The 19,471-nt window shown below is 36.4% G+C and overlaps 1 protein-coding gene and 1 pseudogene across 1 annotated transcript in view; one reads left to right on the top strand and one right to left on the bottom strand.

Moving 5' to 3' along the window:
• The window catches only part of LOC107663010 (cadherin-1-like), an 11,770-nt pseudogene extending 5,834 nt beyond the window's left edge, over positions 1 to 5,936 (top strand).
• Positions 5,937 to 12,930: 6,994 nt separating this feature from the next.
• Positions 12,931 to 19,471, bottom strand: part of LOC107663044 (RING finger protein 166) — a 41,458-nt gene continuing 34,917 nt past the window's right edge. Inside the window, exons 4-6 of the mRNA XM_016453195.1 lie at positions 16,965 to 17,079; positions 16,663 to 16,770; positions 12,931 to 14,677 (exon numbers count right to left, since the gene is read on the bottom strand). Of these exons, the coding sequence (XP_016308681.1) occupies positions 14,612 to 14,677; positions 16,663 to 16,770; positions 16,965 to 17,079 (289 nt within the window). The 3' untranslated portion in view covers positions 12,931 to 14,611. The remainder of the gene's footprint in view (positions 14,678 to 16,662; positions 16,771 to 16,964; positions 17,080 to 19,471) is intronic.

Raw genomic sequence — 19,471 nt, 5'->3', positions numbered from 1 at the left:
TAATGACAATCATGGATTCCACCTAAAGAAAGCAACCAACCACCTGGCCACAATCATATAAATATTTTGATTTCCTTCTTATAAAAAGTTCTATGCATGACTAACACAATTCTTCATACCAGAATCTGAAGACTGCAGATGAGGACCCTACAGCACCCCCCTATGACTCCCTCCTGGTGTTTGACTATGAAGGAGGAGGCTCAGATGCAGGTTCACTCAGCTCCCTCAACTCTTCCAGCTCAGGACACGACCAAGACTATGACTTCCTCAATGAGTGGGGCCCACGCTTTAAGAAGCTGGCAGACATGTTTGGAGGAGGAGAGAATTAAAAGTTATTCTGTGTTAAATACAACTTAATGCATTGACAGTGTAAGTTGTATTAAATTGTAGAGTGTTGGAGATTGTGCTGGGGGTTTAAAAGCAGAATCCGTCTGCATATTGGAAGTATAAAATTGCAAAATATGGGACAATTGTTCCCAGCACTCTTTACTCATGCCCGACTTCAAAGATGCATTATGTAATTCATGGTCTTCGTGCTTCTGCTTCTGCTACTAACGTCTGTCAGCCTAGGGCTTGCATAGAATAGTCGGGTAGTTCATCCACTAGTCGGCTCTGATGGAAGCGTTCAAGTACTCCAGCATGCATTTACTATAGGGCATGTAATCAATACCAGTTCCCTCTTGGCCTGGTTCTACATGGGTGCTAAAACATGCTAAAATGAAATCAAGTACACCCTCAGTTTAAGCTAAAATTTCCCAGTGGGCACCTTGATATCAATTTGACATAATATTAGTCAAGATTTAATCATGACGCTGTATCATCATTTTAAATTCAGTTTGGATGGCAATTTCTTCCAGTGGTATATGTGTGATAAGTTAATCCCACACTGAAATGTGTTTAATGTATATGTAGGCCAATATGTTTGACCTTCAGATTATATAAAATCTAAATCAGTTTGATTTAAATATTTGACCTGTCTTTTGACAGCAAGTTTTCAACATCAATTACCCACTGGGTTAGAATATTGGCAAAAAAAATATTTGGCAAAAGGTCCAGTGGGCATTTGTAAATAAGAATTTTTTTGTGCAGTGTAGAGAGCTTTGTCAAACTTTCTGACATCGCAATGAACTCAAAAAGCTTTTTAGCGATTATAAAGAGAGCATTCTTTGTGTGCTTTTGAGGCTTATTCATTCAGAATTTGACCAAATCATATCTTGCTGTCCTTACCACCAGTACAAAGAGTGAAATTATTTTTTACCTTGGCTGCAACACTATCACAAGGCAATTAACAAGACTGCCTGCCTCCTTGTTATGCTGAAATGCTTGTTTTTCTTAACGCAAACCAGCAAACCATGACCACGAGTCCACGACCAAGGCAGTATGTGTCAGGAGGATGATGGCAGCAAATAGACTGTGAATTTTGTGTTATTCTATTATAAAGTATTTCAAATCGGTTTAGTGAAGATCTAAGTGATGTGAGATCTGTTATTATGGGGTGGGTTTACCATTTTGGGGGCCCTAAGCAAAGTCAAGACCTGAGGCCCCACATACCCTACCCTAACATTACCTTTGTAACTATTTTTCTTAGAATTGCACATATTAAACAGAATTAAGTGTCATTTAAAATCTGCATTTACTTCACTTTGAAACACATACACTAAAAAAGTCACAAAAAATAACTGCAATGTGCTGTTTTTTTCTCTCACTCTTTTAATTGAATGTTTAGGTTCAAAGATACATTAAATAATTAATACATCATTAAAAGCAAAATGCTTTTTTTTCTATTGTGAACTACTCAGCTATGGACATTGAATGACTTTGAGGTAAATGCAGTGTTATGTGTTTACCAGCTGTTTTATTGTCTTTCCGTGGTTGATTAAACATTCACAAGGCATGATACATTTCAATTATTTGTACTGTATCTTCCGATATACCTTCTGATTCACATTTATTACATGCTATAACTAGTAATAAAGTGGAAAGCGATACCGCTTAAGCTCAGGCCACAAAATTGTTTAAGTTTTGGCAAACTTTTAGTATTGCATTTTTTCTCTTATGTTTTCTTTCTTTTTTTGAACGGTGCTTGGATATGTGCTCTTCATGGTTGTTTCTTTCTACTTTATTCGGACTGATAATAAATGAGGTCAAAATGAGTTAATCATTTGTGGCAAGCAGGCCTGCAGGGCCCAATGCATTTGCATGGTAGTTAACACTGCTACGCTGCTACTGCTGTTATTGCACGTGCATATATTTTCGCTGTCAAAGACATAGATGTTAAAGTTACAATGTTAGTCTATAACATGCTACTTTGTGTGTGCTAATACAAAATGAAATTATTTTAAGGTATGACATACTTCAAATGTATGACATGTATGACATGCACCTCAAAAAGGTATGCATTTGTTTTTGCTATTTTATTGCTATCAATTTAATAAAAACTAACAAACTATTTATTTCATGTCTATTTTAAAACCGTAACATAAACCTGGAGTACTTGAGAAACTTCGATACTGTTTTGACAAGTAACTAGCAGAAATTAGTAGTCATGCAAACCCTACTGTTAGCCCATAGAAACGTTTTGAGAAAAATTAGAAAAGTTGGCACAAAGATAGAAGACAATGTAACTGATACCATAGCAAATAATTGCTATAACAATTACTATATAAATTGGTGTTTCTATGTCTATAAATGTCTCCCATTACTTAAGCTCACTTTTTGCACTTATGTTAATGCTAATAGATTTTGAACCATAAGGTCCAGAAACTATTTTTGAGTCAAAAATGTATACCATTTCTTAATTCAGTAGGCAATATTTACCAGCCAGCAATTTCGAATGCTCAATCATGATGCAGTTATGAACTATATGTCAGGGCTCTGCCCTGGCAGCTTTGTCTGTGTTGTCTTTGTTTAATGTTTCTTTGTTTGTCTTGTGTCTTCACACTTTGCTTTGTCTTTGTTTATGCCTGCCATGTGTTCCTGTGGTGCCACCTCCTTGTTTCCCTTGGTCATGCCCTCTTGTTTGGGCCTTTTCTTGTCCTCGTTTCTGTAATTGTGCTCACCTAGCCCTCGCGTACTTTTCTCCCTTTATATTGTGCTGTTTTTCCTCTTGTGGTTGCTGGTTTGTCTTGTGCCATAGAGACAGTTGCTGCTCTATATTCCAGTCTTGCGCTGTTATTGTGTATTAGTGATGCTAAGTCCGATTCATTTCCGCGAACCGGTTCTTTTCTGACAGATTGGCTCATTGAACCGGTTCAAAAAGCCTTCGGCTGTGCATCCTGCGTCATCAACCCGGAACTAAAGTTCGATTCAGTTCGATTTGTGAACCGGCTCGACCGGTTACTTCCTGAGAACCGGCTCAAAAGAACGATTCGTTCAAGAACCGAACAGCACTATTGTGTATCCTTGTTGCAGTTTTTGTTCTTGATTTTCTATCTTCTGATTTTGGCTTTGTTCTTTAGTAATTTTGCATATATTTACTTGTAATATCATATTTAGTTGTTCATCAGTCTTGTTTCTAGTCTTGAACTGCTTGGATTTTATACTTTAGTTATTTTTTAGTCTAAATTTAGATATTTCCTTTACGTTTTGTTTTTGTTTAGTTTTGCTTTTACTTTTTCTTTTATTTCCCCCCCTTTTTTTACGTTGTTTCTCTGTGTGTTGCACTGAGTAGTGTTGTTGTGTGGTCTTGGGTGGTGTGTGTGTGTGTGTGTGTGTACCTGGTATTTATCACATTATGGGGACCAAATGTCCCCACAAGGATAGTAATACTAGTAAATTTTGACCTTGTGGGGACATTTTTGAGGTCCCCATGAGGAAACAAGCTTATAAATCATACAGAATTAGTTTTTTTGAGAAAGTAAAAATGCACAAAGTTTCCTGTAAGGGGTAGGGTTGGTGTAGGGCAATAGCACATACAGTTTGTACAGTATAAAAACCATTACGCCTATGGAATGTCCCCATAAAACATGGAAACACAACATATATGTGTGTGTGTGTGTGTGTGTGTGTGTGCCCTCCAGTCCTGCTCTACCAGCCTGAGACTCCCTGTCTGTTGGTTCCCCGAGGCGGCCTGCCAACCAAGCCTGGTGCTGAGAACCGAATCTCTGATACTGCCTGCTTTGAGTACCTTCACTCTGCTTGCACGCTCTGCTGTTCTCTGCTCTGGACTCCTCCCGATCCTTCCGCCCCGGTTTGACCAATGACTGAGACTGTCCCCCAGACTGTCTACCTCTCAGGGCATTAATCTCTCCCTGCTGGTTGGAGCGGTCCCAAGATTGTCCACCCCTGTGCTGTGAACACGCTGTGTGGACCCTATAAAAATACTATCAAAGACTTTCAAATCTGGGACCACTGGACAACAATTCAAGAATATATTCATAGTTTTTTTTTTTTTTACCAACTGGCGTGTGTGTGTGTTTGTGTGTGTGTGTGTGTGTGTGTACACTTAATGGCATCAAAAACTAATCAAAATCATGCATGATATTGTATTTCTTCTGTATGTTTTTTTTAAGTTATATGTTGTAGAGTTTTATAACATTACAGTTATACTTTCCTAGGTATCAACATTTTGATTTGTGCAGTTTGATGCCATAAAATGGGAGTTACTAGCATAAAGGTTTAATTGTAAGTGGAAATCTAACTTAAAAGGAAATCGATTTAATCTATTTAGGGAAAACTTAACCTCAATGTTCAGACATTATACTTTTAGATAAGAGAAAACCAATATAAACAAAATTACGTAAATGTATTCTGTATGCCAGCAAAAAGACTGTTACACATTAAAACACATTGTTTTATCTTATAAAGAGACAAAATTGCAACTTTTCTGATGAAATGATTTGATTTTTAGTTGTGCCATTAGTAAAATAGAGTTTGAAACCACTCTGGATGACTGATAGAGAAATTAAGTGCTAACAGTGTTCATCTAAAGAGCTGTGTATTTGTGCCAAGGCCCATGATTGCCAGGATTTTGGAAGTGAGGGGCTCACCAAACACTGGTTATGTTTCTGGTGCCCTGGACATATATTACTAGAAAACAAACAAACCTAACAGAATTGATGAAGAAAAAAAAAACATACACACATATAGACTATATGGATAAATATGCATGCAACTGAGAAAGGGCTATAACTCTATGAATGCGAAATGTGACCATTTTAAAAAATTTTTACTACATTAGCTGAAATGAGACGAAATGTACTGGATCAAACAAAAATTATAGACAGAGACATGTATACCAAGACACAAAACTAGAGAATGAAAAAACCTCCTGTTTGCTTGTAATTTCTTGATGAAAAATGTTAAAAACTTGATGAAAACTGTTGTACATGCCCTCTGTTGCCAGATTCATAGTTTGCACTTTTTTAGCAAGTAAAAGGCCTTTTAGTATCATTTTAAAAACGTCCCTCTTCGGGTCGCGGCACACAGTTGTTTTTTTTTTTTGCTGTGAAATATTTACTGATTTTAATAGCAGAAACATAAGATTAACTTTTATATTATTACTAATATTTCAAGATTAACACTTACTGGACTGAAGCAATTTTATCCATACATCCCTTTTTTTTTTTTTTTTTTAGAAAAATTGATAAAATATGATACATCAAGCTTTCGAGAAACACTTTTTTGTACATCTTTCAGTTATGACTGTATTGCATTGTATGTTTTGCCTCCAAAACAAAAATGAGAGATCTTTGATCTTAAAACTAAGCATTAAATATCATCTTACTAAGACATATTATTGAGAGATATAGATTGACAACTGATAATTATATGCATTTTGCATAAGTAGTCTGCTATACTGTTAAAAAGAACTCATTGATTTGAGTTACAAGCTATCAGATCTTAATTTTCGGCCAAATATCAGCAACTGCACCAAATTGCATATTTTTGCTCAGTTTGAACCTGTTAATAAAACTGAAGTGTTTTTTTTCCTCCTCGAGTATGAGATCCAAGTTCTCCTGCTTATGAGCCATAAAAGCCCGATGTATCAAACAGGATACAGAACAAAACACATATGCAAACTTTTTTTTAATAAATATTGTCTAAAGGTTCAATGAACTGTTTTATTTCAAGACGAAATTAGATTTATATTTCAAGCTTTACATGCGTAGGTGTTCCAGTGTGACAGACCAAACAGATATCAAAAAGATATCTTGACCCCCTGATGTTTGTCAGCTGATGCTGTTGGTCTTCACTGTAACCATGCACTGTGACTTCACAAAAAAAGGCGTCGAACTCTTGTAGCCAGGGTGAGGGAGGCATCCTGCTCCAGACGGGTCAAAAAAAGATCTTGTAGGACTATTTTTGACCAACAGAAGAATAGGCCAAGCAGGAGGGCTTTCATTTCCAATGCCCCTAATGAGTCAGCTCTGAGCTTTTCCACAAAGAACACCTGCTTCCCCACTCAAAGGGATAAATGACCAAATTTGACATTAATTTTACGCATCTATCCAAAGCGACTTGCAGTGCATTCAGACTATACCTTTTTTTACCAGTATGTGTGTTCCCTGGGAATCGAACCCACAACCTTTTGCACTGCTAACGCAATGCTCAACCACTGAGCCACAGGAACACTTACATACATTACATATAGAGTCTGCAACCACTTGTGGAATAAAGAGTAATACAGAACAAAGTTCACTCATTGTTCTATACTTTAAAAGGTTTGAGACTTGCCATGTTTTCATCATATTCAGATTTTTAGATGGTCCCTAAACTAAGTGTTACCATATGATAACAGTTTAGTATAGGGAGCAATTCTCAATATTAACTTGTTGCTTATTAGCATGCCTTGTAACTAACATATTGGCTGTTTATTAGTACATATAAAGCACATATTCTGCATGACCAACTACCTTATTACCTATTAATAAGCAACAGATTAGGAGTTTATTAAGGCATAGTTCATGTTTTGGTAATAGTGAGAATTGGACCTTAAAATAAAGTGTGACTGTTCTATATAATATGAATGTGTGTAGTATGAATGTAATCCAGACATTCTATATTTGTCATTGTCATGTGACCTACCGACATCAGATGCATCACTTCACTGCCATTCACAAATCCTTTCTCATGACCTCATGGGATAATAAATTATGTGCACTTCAGAATCTTGTGGGAAATAGTAGGTCATCCGGGTACAATATAGTATTCTCTTGTAAACAGTCTTTATTCACAACTTAGAAAGATCTTTTTTTCCCTACTACATACAGTAGGAGGGAAGTATGTGATTTAGGATGCAGTCTTCGAAAGGAGTTTTTTACGTGCCATTTAGCAGTGGGTCAATTTGAAATGCATTACAAACCAGTGCAGAAGAAATATATTACCATTATGGCACAACAGACTTTGAAAAGTATTGTAAAGAAAGCACTGAAGAAATGACTTGGTTGAAAGATATCCAAAAAGGAAGCAATTTGCATCAGATCATCAGTGCCAAGGACTACGGCTGAAACTAAGGGACGATATGCTGTGTATATTTGCAAGTATGATCTTCAGGTACAGTAAGGTAAAAAAAAAAACACTGTGGATTTGTTCAGAGTTCAGTATAATAACTTAAGCTTATTTATTCAGCTTTCAGATCATTTATAAATCTCAATTTCAAAAAATTGACCCTTATGGCTGGTTTTGTGGTCCAGGGTCAAATACATTAATGTTATACATTTAATTGATCTTTGCTACATTATAGTTTATTCCGGCACTGTTACAACACTATACAAACGTTTCTGGCATAAACATTAGGAAATCTTTTTTATAATAAGCTCACAACTAAACTGCATAGTGGCACACTATAACATTTCCAGGAGCTAATTTTACCCACGGTTAAGGCAAGGCTCACCTATATTTAGCTTATCAAACAGATTCCAGGCAGATATTTTTTACAGGGGATCTCAGAGCAGCCTTACAGTGATTGAGATTTACAGAATATTTTCCACACTGAGTGCTGGGAGTATATAAATATCAAGCTCCTACAACCTATTGACAACACAGTGCATGACAGTAATGCATTGCACTTGTTACCCCAGCACTGCGCTCTTCTGCTCTGGTAAGGAGGGGCCAAGAGTTGGTTATATCTGTCCACTTGTTGTGGAAAATAAGTTCCCCAGAACAGGTGCAGCACGGTAACATTTAGAGGCCTTTTCCTGTAGTTCAGCCATCTGGATTTTTTTTGTTGCTACACAGGTTGATTACTGTATTTGTGTTTCAATCTGTGCCCTTTAACCTCTGAGGTCAAGTAGTGGCACCGCTCCAAAGCACTGCATTTCTTTTATGCTGGTGCTGAACATCAAGCACTTTCTCCTGACACTTTAGCTAGGCAATAAATCTCACACACGCTCCAACCTCCCAAGCTTTTTTCCCCATAAGTTACTCGTTTATTATTATTATTATTTTTTTTTTACTGCTATAAAATGAACTGGTAACACTTTACACTTAGGGTCCCATTCATTCTTACAGTGACTAACATGAACTAAAAAGAAGCAATCTCTTTGGTAATGTTAGATAATAAAAATACAGTTGTTTATCATTCTTGTTCATAGTGTTAAATTAACATTAAAATGAATTAATCCTCTTCATTATTATTTTAGTATCATTGAGATACAATTACAATTTTTATTAATAGTTCAAATTATTTTCCGTTTTATTTTCAATTATTTTAGAATATCAAGTTAAAAAAATGAAAATGAGAAATGTTTCCATGGGAACTAGCTGAAATAAAATAAGTTTAAGATTTTTTTAATAACTTATTTTTGGTATCACTGGGATACTATTAGTTTTTGTTAATAGTTTGAATTAGTTTTTATTTCTGTTTTTATAAAAAAAAAAATATTTCAGTTTTATTTTTTAGTTATTTTAGTACATTAAGTTAAACTACATGAAAATGTTTCCTTAGAAACTATCTGAAATAAAATAAATTTAAGATTTTTCAATCACTTAGCATTTTTTATGATCTTAGATTTTGATTTTTTTTTTTTTTAAATTACCCTGGTTCATATTTTACCTAATGGAAATCGAACCTAACTGCAAAGTATTACCTATTAAATCAAACATAAATGCAATGAATACAACTGTTTTTCAAAAAAAATATTTCGCTTCAAGAATATTCGCTTCAAATATAGTTGCTGGTTTAGACTGCTAGTTGCCATTTTGCATTGAATAATTTCTTATAAGGCAGACGGGAACAAAGTGATCCTACCAAAGTTTACGCAGTTATCTTTTCAAATTATAGATGCATTAATTCTAAATTTACAGTGAAAAGTTTGCCATAATACATATTAAATAACTATTAGCACTTTGCAAGGCTGTAACAACTGCTGAAACTGGTTCTGCAGGGGATATAACTTTTGACTATTAATAGGGTGATAAAAGCTGTTTTGGAACATTGGGTAATGTGGCACAGCTTAATAAACATATAATTCCATATTCAAGCTGGGTCAGAATATTTACACTTTAAAAAAAAAAAAAAACCAAGGATCTCTTTCATTCCTCCAAATTGCTTGTGGAAAAAGTGTTTACACCAAAGGATAACACCATTAAAGATAGGTGCATCTGTGTTTTTATTAAGGGGAAAACTGCTACAAATACACTGTGTAAGTTTATCTTATTAAACCTCAGTCAGTATTACAGCTTCAAAAATGCACACCATCATTAACATCAGCCATGTTATTACTGTTATCTCATTATTATTCATAGTCGTGAATGCATAATCACACCGAGCAAACACACAAACGCCAGTCCTGCAGCCACCGGATCACTGGAGGCACCCGAGGCGGTGGCGCCCTCTGCCAATGACAGCACAAAACACAGCTCCTCAGTAAAGTTTCCTGGACAGATGCCGCCGAGTGGGTGCATTCATTAACATCACTCTTGAGTACCGAGACCATCACATGTCCATGAGTTCGCCACGTTTCATCCTCAAGCATCCAGCGTTTACTGTTCCACTAATAATAAGATGTTACTACAGTTCTGAGCCACTGTTCTCCATTGAGTCCTTGGCCACTCATTAAGTTTCATATACAGACAGACCGTGAGCCATCCATTGTTTGTTTATGTTGTTCTGGTGGACAGCCGTCAACCAACACAAGAAATGCAGTGTTTATCCGTGACAGTATGCATTGATGTTAAAATACAAAAAGAGTGAAAAATATAAATTTTAAGGTCATTCTCAAAGGTATCAGAACTGGAGAGCTGTGTTGTACAATATCAAAAGTTTCACTTAAAAAAAAACAAAAAACATACTATGCTACAGCTGTGCACATGAATATTGTTTGAGCACTATATTTAGACACTTAAAAAAAACATCGAGTAAAAACATTGGGATACTGGGAAACTCGGTTGTCTTTTTCTACTTTCTACTCTTCAATTTCATCTTAAACTTTCAAAACAAGACCCAAAAAATACTGACACCATGTAAAACCTCAAAAGAAGCCAATGAAAAACACATTGCCATCAATTACAATGAACGCATATTCAGTAGGCAATTCTTGTTCGGAAACTACTGAAAAAGCTCCTTCTGCTTAGTTTTTACTACTGTGAGGACATTTTTTTGTTGTTGTTGCCATCATGCTTTTGCAAATAACAATACAATATTACCAATTTCTGAAAAGTGACAGCATTTCTGAAAATGTATGATGTTTTTTTTTTTTTTTTTACCTGACCTAACTTTTTCACACGACAAATGATCTGCCTCTTGTAAAACACATTTGGCAGTTAGTGAAAAAGCATGATTTTTTTTTTTTTTTTTTAACCTGACCTACCTTTTTCACACGACAAATGATCTGCCTCTTGTAAAACACATTTGGCAGTTAGTCACGTTAAATAACTGGAACAAAATTCCTACTCAATCATCAAAAGACATTCGAGTTAATTAAAGTGCAATGTTTTTAACATGCATCTTAGCAGAAAAAGTGATTGCACCTTAATCCAAATTTCAACATAAGCCACAAAAAAATGTGGCAGTCTTGCCATTTTATGTACAATCTAACCAAAAAAAGAAGAAAAAAGTGATCACTTATACTATGAATGTATAAGCCTCTTTACAGACCTCTTAATAAATACCAACAAGGACATTCCAACATTACCCAGAAGGCCTTACACAATTATAAACGGCCCTGTATTCAGTACAGATGTACATCAAAACACAAATGACATCCAACACTGTGTCCCAATGAGATGTGACAAACTTCCAGAGATGTACTGTAATTTGTCTGTCCAAAAATACAAAAGCAAATCAAAACAAACTTGACGATTATTCACGCTCAAACAGAATTATTGTAATAATCAGACAACATCTTTGAGATTGGACTCTGAGTGGCAATGCTCATAACTTGAACCCAAATGAATCCAAGCTGCAAGGCCAAAAACTCGGATTTGCACGGAAGATTTTGTCATCCCATTAAGACACAGTGTTATTCTTAAAGAAATCAATACAAACTCTACTATGGCTTTTAAGAAAGCCATACAGGAAAGATTACAAAGTGATTACACATTAAACTTTCTAAATGATTTATTGTAATAATCAGACAACATCTTTGAGATTGGACTCTGAGTGGCAATGCTCATAACTTGAACCCAAATGAATCCAAGCTGCAAGGCCAAAAACTCGGATTTGCACGGAAGATTTTGTCATCCCATTAAGACACAGTGTTATTCTTAAAGAAATCAATACAAACTCTACTATGACTTTTAAGAAAGCCATACAGGAAAGATCACTCTAAGTGATTACACATTAAACTTTCTAAATGATTAGAAACTGACAGCAAGATATTTATGGAAGCAAATGACTGTTCACATCACACAAGTTCATAAATGTTCCTTTCTTCCAAGTCATGGAGAGTCACTCTCATGCTGCAGACCTATTTCATTCCTGGCCACTGAGTTTCAGATTAGACAATGATTGTGACACGCTTAAACTTGCTAAAATAACAGTAATTCACAAAATGGAGATAAACACAATAGCTCTATTGCAATAGATTAAACAAACATTCATCAACACAGAAATGAATCACAAGTTGAAACATCATCTTATTCTAAAAAAAAAGTTGGTAACTTTAAATCCAACCAGCTCTAATGGTCTTCCACTCTTTTGTCAAGATTGGCTCTAAATATATCAAAACCACTACGTCTGGCAGAGTTATCAAATCTATATCAAATGCGTAATGATGCACCAGCATCAAACAAATCTGCCAAACTAAGCGTGCCGCAGAAACTCAGAAGCTTGAAGTACGCCATTGTAGACCTGTAACAAACTCTATGCAGGTACATAAACGCAAATGATTCGAGCTATAGTTCTATTCCAAAATGTGCCAGAGCACAATTCATAATATAAGTATCTATTCACAGCATTACCGTAATGGCAATACAGCAGACATTAGCCTAAGCAGTTTTCTTTTATGTTAAGTATGGTCATGGCGAAACAACAGTTTGACAAGAATCTTGTCTGATAAAAGTCAACATGTTTATAGCTAGCTACTTAAAACACATCCAGTTTAATTCACAATTCCAGTTTAATTTACATTCTGAGTACTGTGGTTTGTTAACGCCACAGTTATTATACTGTAATAACACCAAAGTTCCTGAATACTTCCCAGGAAACATGTTTGGTTTTTCATATTTTAATACTTTGTTTGGTTTTAAATACTTTTAGATAAAGGAAAACAAAGAACATTAACATTGCGCTATGCTTTGGCATTCACATTTGTGTACCTGTGTAGAGTACACTCTAAAAAATGCTGGGTTAAATACAACCCAGTGCTGGGTAAAATAGGGACAAACCCAGCAATTGGGCTGTTTTGACCCAGCGGTTGGGTTAAATGTTTAGCCCAACCTTCTGGGTAGTAACCCAACCGCTGGGTCAAAACAACCCAATTGCTGGGTTTGTCCCTATTTTACCCAGCACTGGGTTGTATTTAACCCAGCATTTTTTAGAGTGTATGTTTCTCTCCTAACGCTCAACTCAAGGTGTATCTTAAAACATGGTTAGGTTTCTCTGCAAAGTAGATATATTAGATCCCTAATGCCAAACCCTATCACACCAGTGCTCCTCTAAACATCAGTGCTTCTTAACACTGTACATAGGCTTGGATTCAACACTTACAAAGTACAAAAACCCCTACCAGTAGTAGTAAAAGACAAAAAAAATAAAAAATGTTTTTTAAATATCGAGCCTGCGCTCTGAATGACTTTGTGGCCAAAGTGTACAACTACACACTCTTCCACTTCCTGTTAGGATGTTCTCAAGTTTCTCCATATCGATGCTGCTTTCAAGTCACGTTGGAATAATTGTATTTAGTTGACATGAATGCCTTTCAATACAAGAATCGTGGCGGAAGCTGGTATTGATCATAATGCAATGTAGTTGTGAAAATTAATTCACATCATAATTTTGAATGGAAAGGGGTGCTTTTAAAAAGCAGAGGGTGTAAATTTAACCAGCGGGCTAGCTTGGCCATGCTAATAAATCAATCTTTGGCCACCTGGTGATCACTAAGTGTGTAAAAATTTCACATCATTTTCTGTGGCAGCACAAGAATGATAAAATATGTGCTAAAAAGCTTTCAATGTTTTATTGGTAAATGATAGCGAGAGAAAGAAACATTCCCAATGAATCCATCTTATTCCGACCAAATCGCTTGAATTCACGTCACATTATAATTAAGATTACGGAACTCGTAAATAAAAATCTCCCAAAGGACTCAGCACTAGTGAGTGTTACAGATGAACAGTACCAATGGATACATTAAAAGATAAAACGTTTCAGCACACCTCCAAAAGCTTGTCGTCTTATTATTAGTGCACCATTTAAAACTGAAACTTTTTTCCAAAAATATAAATTTGAATCTTATCCAACGCTTCTTAGAAAATATTACTGTAGCAAGTTAAGCGCAGAGTATGCAGTCCTGTCAATATTCTGTTATTGAACTATAAAAGAACAACGATACTAGAATTCAGACATGTAGAAAACTGTGACGAGTGCAAGTATTCACATCAACTCTTGATTAAAAAAGGGCAGATGGTAATTTCGAATTCCATAAATGATGAAATGAGTGATAATGAGGATGCTGAAGATCGGTCTCTCATTCTCTCTATTGGTATTGCCTAAACACGAGAGTTCATCACGAGGATAGCCAACCCCAACATAGTACACTTTTCGACTTCGCTTTAACATGACGCACTGTTTTGAACGCTGATCCCTCTGTACTGATTTTCACTTCATTGCCGGGGTCTATGTCAGATTTGGATAGAAAACAATAGGAAGAACAACAAGAATAAGCATGGTGATATTTATCTATTCCTTTGTCTGACTTTTGCATACATCAGTGTTTTGTTGGTTGATGTTTTCATGGTTACCATAATGATGATGATTATGAAAAGCAACCAGAAGCTCCTCCCCTTAAAATTCAGGAAGTGACAACCTTGCTCGAATGTTATGCAACTGGCAAACAAGCTATAGAGCTACTTCAAAATCTAGCTGGAGTGTAGCTCAGAAATATAGACCAGAAGAGAGGTAGAGTGAGAGAAAAACAGAGGAACAATGAAAATATTCAGCCTAAAACAAGACAGGTGAGAAGATCCTTCACATGGCTGTGTTTGTGGAACAGGATATAATGTCAGACTCTCAGTTCTCAGACAGTGAGAGGGCCAGTGCTGCCTGCAGTGCTGCCTCCTCATCAATACTGTAGTCCTGCATACATAGACATAAAAACAGAAAAAGAACATACCCAGGTCAGACTACACCACAAAATTAAAATAAATCACATTTTGTTTAAAGAAAACGAAGAACATTTAAAACCATTACAATTTTTTTTTTTTTTTTTTACATTTCAGCTGTAAAATTTGTTGTAGAGAAATTACTGCATCACCTTTGAGAATAGTGGGAATTTCATCAACAAAAAAAAACCCGGTGTCCGTGTATTACAGTAATGAACATTTTGGAGGGAAAATGTGCTTAACTGTCATAACAATAATGTCACTTAATGGTCTCATTTTCTTTATGCAAAATATCTTGTTCTTTGGCTTTTGAGATGAAATGTAACCAAGATGTTTTTTTTTAAACGAGATTCACTTAAACGGAAAAGTTGCTTTTCTTGGGCGAATCTTGGTGAAGATTTTTTTAAATGTCAAAATACATTTGCTTAACCCAGTTTATTGACTACTGTATGTATGACAATCATGGGTTTATCTCCCCCAAAAGTGTAAATATTGAGCTTCCCAGGCCCCATCATATCATTTAGAGCAGTCCACTCCAGCTCAACCTATAGTGAGAGTTTGGGACATGGCTACTGTAGCAGGCTGAGCCAGAGGGTGTTTAGCTGGTGTGGGATGACGGCTGATATGTCTCATTGGAAAAACAAGTTCAGATTCGGTTACAGATGTGTAAGAGAAAATTTCAAAACTTGCCAAAATATGGCAACCAGGTAAAACAAGGGTAAACAGTGCCAGTGCTTTTAGAAGATGGAGGAATTTGATGGAATGTATGGGTTTCAATCGAGACTTGCAGAGTTTCTTCTCCAAGGTTATAGGGATAGTTCACCCAAAAATTAAAATTCTGTCATTAATTGTTCAGCTGCATGTCGTTCCAAACCTGTAAGACCTTCGTTCACCTTCGGAACACAAATTAAGATATTTTTGATGAATTTCGATAGCTCTTTGACCCTCCCATGGACAGCAAGGATCCTAACACAATCAAGGCTCAGAAACGTAGCAAGGACATCGTTAAAATAATCCATGTGACATCAGTGGTTCAACCGTAATTTTACGAAGCTATGAGAATACTTTTTGTGCACAACGAAAACAAAAATAATGACTTTATTCAACAATTTGTCTCCTCCGCGTCACCCTGGCGCCATTTTGGAGAGTATCACATACGTAAACAACGTATTCTGTTCTGTGTTAGCAGCACTGTATGCGGATGCACTGTTTACATTGTTTACGCGTTGATCGGAACGTAAACAACATATCCGCGTACACACGAGGAGACAAATTCTTTATTTTTGTTTTCTTTGCGCACAAAAATATTCTTGTAGCTTCATAAAATTACGGTTGAGCCACTGATGTCACATGGATTATTTTAACGATGTCCTTGCTACGTTTCTGAGCTTTTATCATGTTAGGATCCTTGCTGTCTATGGGAGGGTCAGAGAGCTCTCAGATTCCATCAAAAATATCTTAATTTGTGTTCTGAAGATGAACGAAGATCTTACAGGTTTGGAACGACATGAGGGTGAGTAATTAATGACAGAATTATCATTTTTGGGTGAACTATCCCTTTAAGCTAAATTCAAGTGTTTGCCACACATGCTAGTTCTTGGCTGTCAAGCTATAGATATCGTGATGTGCGAAAGGGCATGATGAGTGTAAGGGGCATTTGCAAAGTTGGATTGAAAATATGCTTTATTTTTGTAATTCCACCAGGTGACACTAGTAGCAAAGAAATGGCATACTTCACCTTGATATAGGTTCATCTATTGCATAAAGAAAACAAATCTAGTTTAGAACCATTACAGTGTTTTGCACTGTAACATTAATTTAGTTATTAAGTCCATTTCCCTTCCAGATTATTAATCCCGTAACACATCTGGATGTTTATTCACATGATATTGGGAACAGAGCATTAGAATACAAATAGCGAATACGTAAATATAAAGTATAATCTTTTTGCCTTCTTACCACAAATGTGTCATAGGAGAATTTGTGCCGGTGGAGAAGATGCTGCAGGAAGTTGGAGCTCTTATAGCTGGGGTCACCCCAAGGCATAGCTGAACATACTGGACATACCTACAAAGAAACAAAACATAAGAGCAGAGTGGACATTTTGCTAAATATCTCCTTTTATGTTCCACAGAAGAACAAATATCATATGGGTTTCAGTCTACATTAGGGTGAGTAAATGCTAGACTTTTCATTTCAGTTTATTGTTCTAATTAAGTGGTACTTGGCATCCCTGAAACTGTAAGGTAACTGACACTCACCACTTTGTTGAGGTCATTGCGATGGTTCTCCATGCAGTGCTTCACTAGTTCCTGTTGGTCCAAGTTGCGAGCGCCACAGAATGGGCACACAAATGTGGAACGGTTTGGAATATTGCTGTTAAAAAAAACAAACAAACAACAACAAAAAAAAACATTTGCTATGTCTTAACCATGCGGTCTGATAAACCAGTATCGAATCTACACTATTACATAATAAGTAGTAGCCCGGGGGCAAAAAGAGTAAATAGGCAAATTAACAGAGTTGTGTAACAAACTGATTATCAGTGTTCACATGAATAATGCATATGTGCAGCCAGAAGGGTGTATAACATTTTGTGAATAACTTTCAAGTCTATAAGAAATGAGCCAAGAACCTTCTGTTCACATTAGCCATTTTTAGCCATTCCTGACCTCCCAGTTTTCAGCAGCTCCTTTCTTTTGTCTACAGGGATTTCAAAAACTTTGGTGATATTACTTTTATTTAAGACCATTAAACATTAAAACGCCAATGAAATATTATCCTTGAGTAACTTGCGTTTGAGGCAAAACCTGTTCAATTATCCAGCAAACATGAATGCAGCCTACTAAAATGTTTTATTGTTTACAATTATTTTTCTGATGTTCTTATTTCAGCAAGCTACAAGACCATTCATATCCTAGAGAAAAGGAGAGAAGAGAAGAAAAGGGTGAAATTTCAGCAAAAATATTTGGCACAAGACTTCCAATCAAAATCAAGTTGTCTCAAGAGTGACACACTGAGTCATTTCCAGTTTGAGCACTGTTGACATGTTGCTGTAATTCTGACTTTTATTGGTGAATATGTGATTTTTTAATTTTTTTTTATTACGGGTAATGTAACACTTCACTAGGATTTCAGTTTAAATTCAATTTCATTCAATATTTACTTCTGGGAACCACATTGCTTTATATTATCAAGAATTAGACCTATTACATTAGAATGACATAAATCACATGAAAAATACAATAAATGAAACATAATATTAATAATATATATAGACAAATAATGTCCTGAAAGTGTCAACCAGAGATAATTTATTTCAGGGAGAGTCAGATTTTTTAGAATTCTGCCATGCAGCTTGAATACCCTGATGGTCTGGCAAAGACATTAGCTTGCTCAGTGGGAGCCTTTTCATATTTGACTTGCAAAGCCCTATCAGCAAACAGCATGGAAAAGACTTCAACAGACGGAGACATAACTGGATTAATAGATGAGGCTTGGGCAGACAGGCATAGAGGATCTTAAGGTCTCTATCACTTTCACCATGACCAGAGCTTTTCTGTATCACCATGACACCAAGTAAGTACCACAGAGGACAAAAACTGTACAGCTGTACCCAAAATCTTAATGCCACTTTCATACATTATCCAGAGGGCAAGTCTGAATTAAACACCCATTCTGTCTACCGAGATGCCTCCAAATGGTCAGTTTTTGAAGGAAGTGTATGATATCCCACAACCCTTCTGGTGAAAAAATAAAAATGGTGTCTGAGTGTCTGACAAAAGATGAAATATAATGGTGTCATTCATCTTCAATTTAGGACTAGAGAAATAAGGATGGCTGAAAACATCTTCGGTCTGTCCGGGGGGAGTCCAAGATGGCGTCCTGCTAACTTAACTTTCGCCGAGCTCTGCTGACAAACTTTTATAATGGCATAAATATCATTCCTTAAATTTTTTTTTTTTGCACAAAATCACCCACATTTATCTTTCTGCTTTCGTCGAGATTCGAAATATGAAGCCGACCGCTGACAAAAGGAAAGAGATGTCGCGTGTTTCGCGGCAATCTGACAAGATGGACTTTCACAATTATGGAGCTGTGGAAGAAACTCTGGCTGGGGCCAAAACCCCTCTTCCAGATAGCCCAGCTAAACCTCCATCCAAAAAGGGAAAGGCAGATGATGATAGCTCCTCTGTTGTCTCACCGCTCTCAAATCTGATTAACACTCGCTCTGACACCATAGAAAAAATGGTGAGTGAAAATGCCCTAAAAATCGAAGGATTAAAAAAAACAGTGGACTTTGTATGTGCTGAATTAAACGACATTAAAGGTAAAGTCAGTCATGTTGAGACAAGATTGAACGTTGAAGAGAAGAAGATGGTATTCTGTGAACAACGTCTCGCTGACTTGGAAAGATACTCCCGTCGTTGGAATCTATGTTTACATGGTGTAACTGAGAAGGAAAGAGAGGATGTAAGAGCGGAATCCATCCGTATCTGTGAAGCTACATTCCCTGAGGGAGGAAGCAACCTAGCAGACAAAATCGACACAGTTCATCGTGTGGGAAAGAGGATCCAGAATAGTTCTCGACTCGTCATTATTCAATTTTCTTCGCGAGTGACAAGGGACGGAGTGTGGAGGGCAGCGAGGACATCGGAGTTTCTTCGTGCCAATCAACTGCGCTTCACTGAGGATCTCATCACGTCTGATCGGGAAAGAAGACAGCTGCTTTGGCCTGCTGTAGATAAGGCTCGAAAGGAGGGAAAGA

The sequence above is a fragment of the Sinocyclocheilus anshuiensis genome, unplaced genomic scaffold (assembly GCF_001515605.1).
Source record: "Sinocyclocheilus anshuiensis isolate Anshui unplaced genomic scaffold, SAMN03320099.WGS_v1.1 scaffold1317, whole genome shotgun sequence".
Taxonomy (NCBI): Eukaryota; Metazoa; Chordata; class Actinopteri; order Cypriniformes; family Cyprinidae; genus Sinocyclocheilus; species Sinocyclocheilus anshuiensis.
This window is presented reverse-complemented; position numbering and strand designations above follow the sequence as displayed.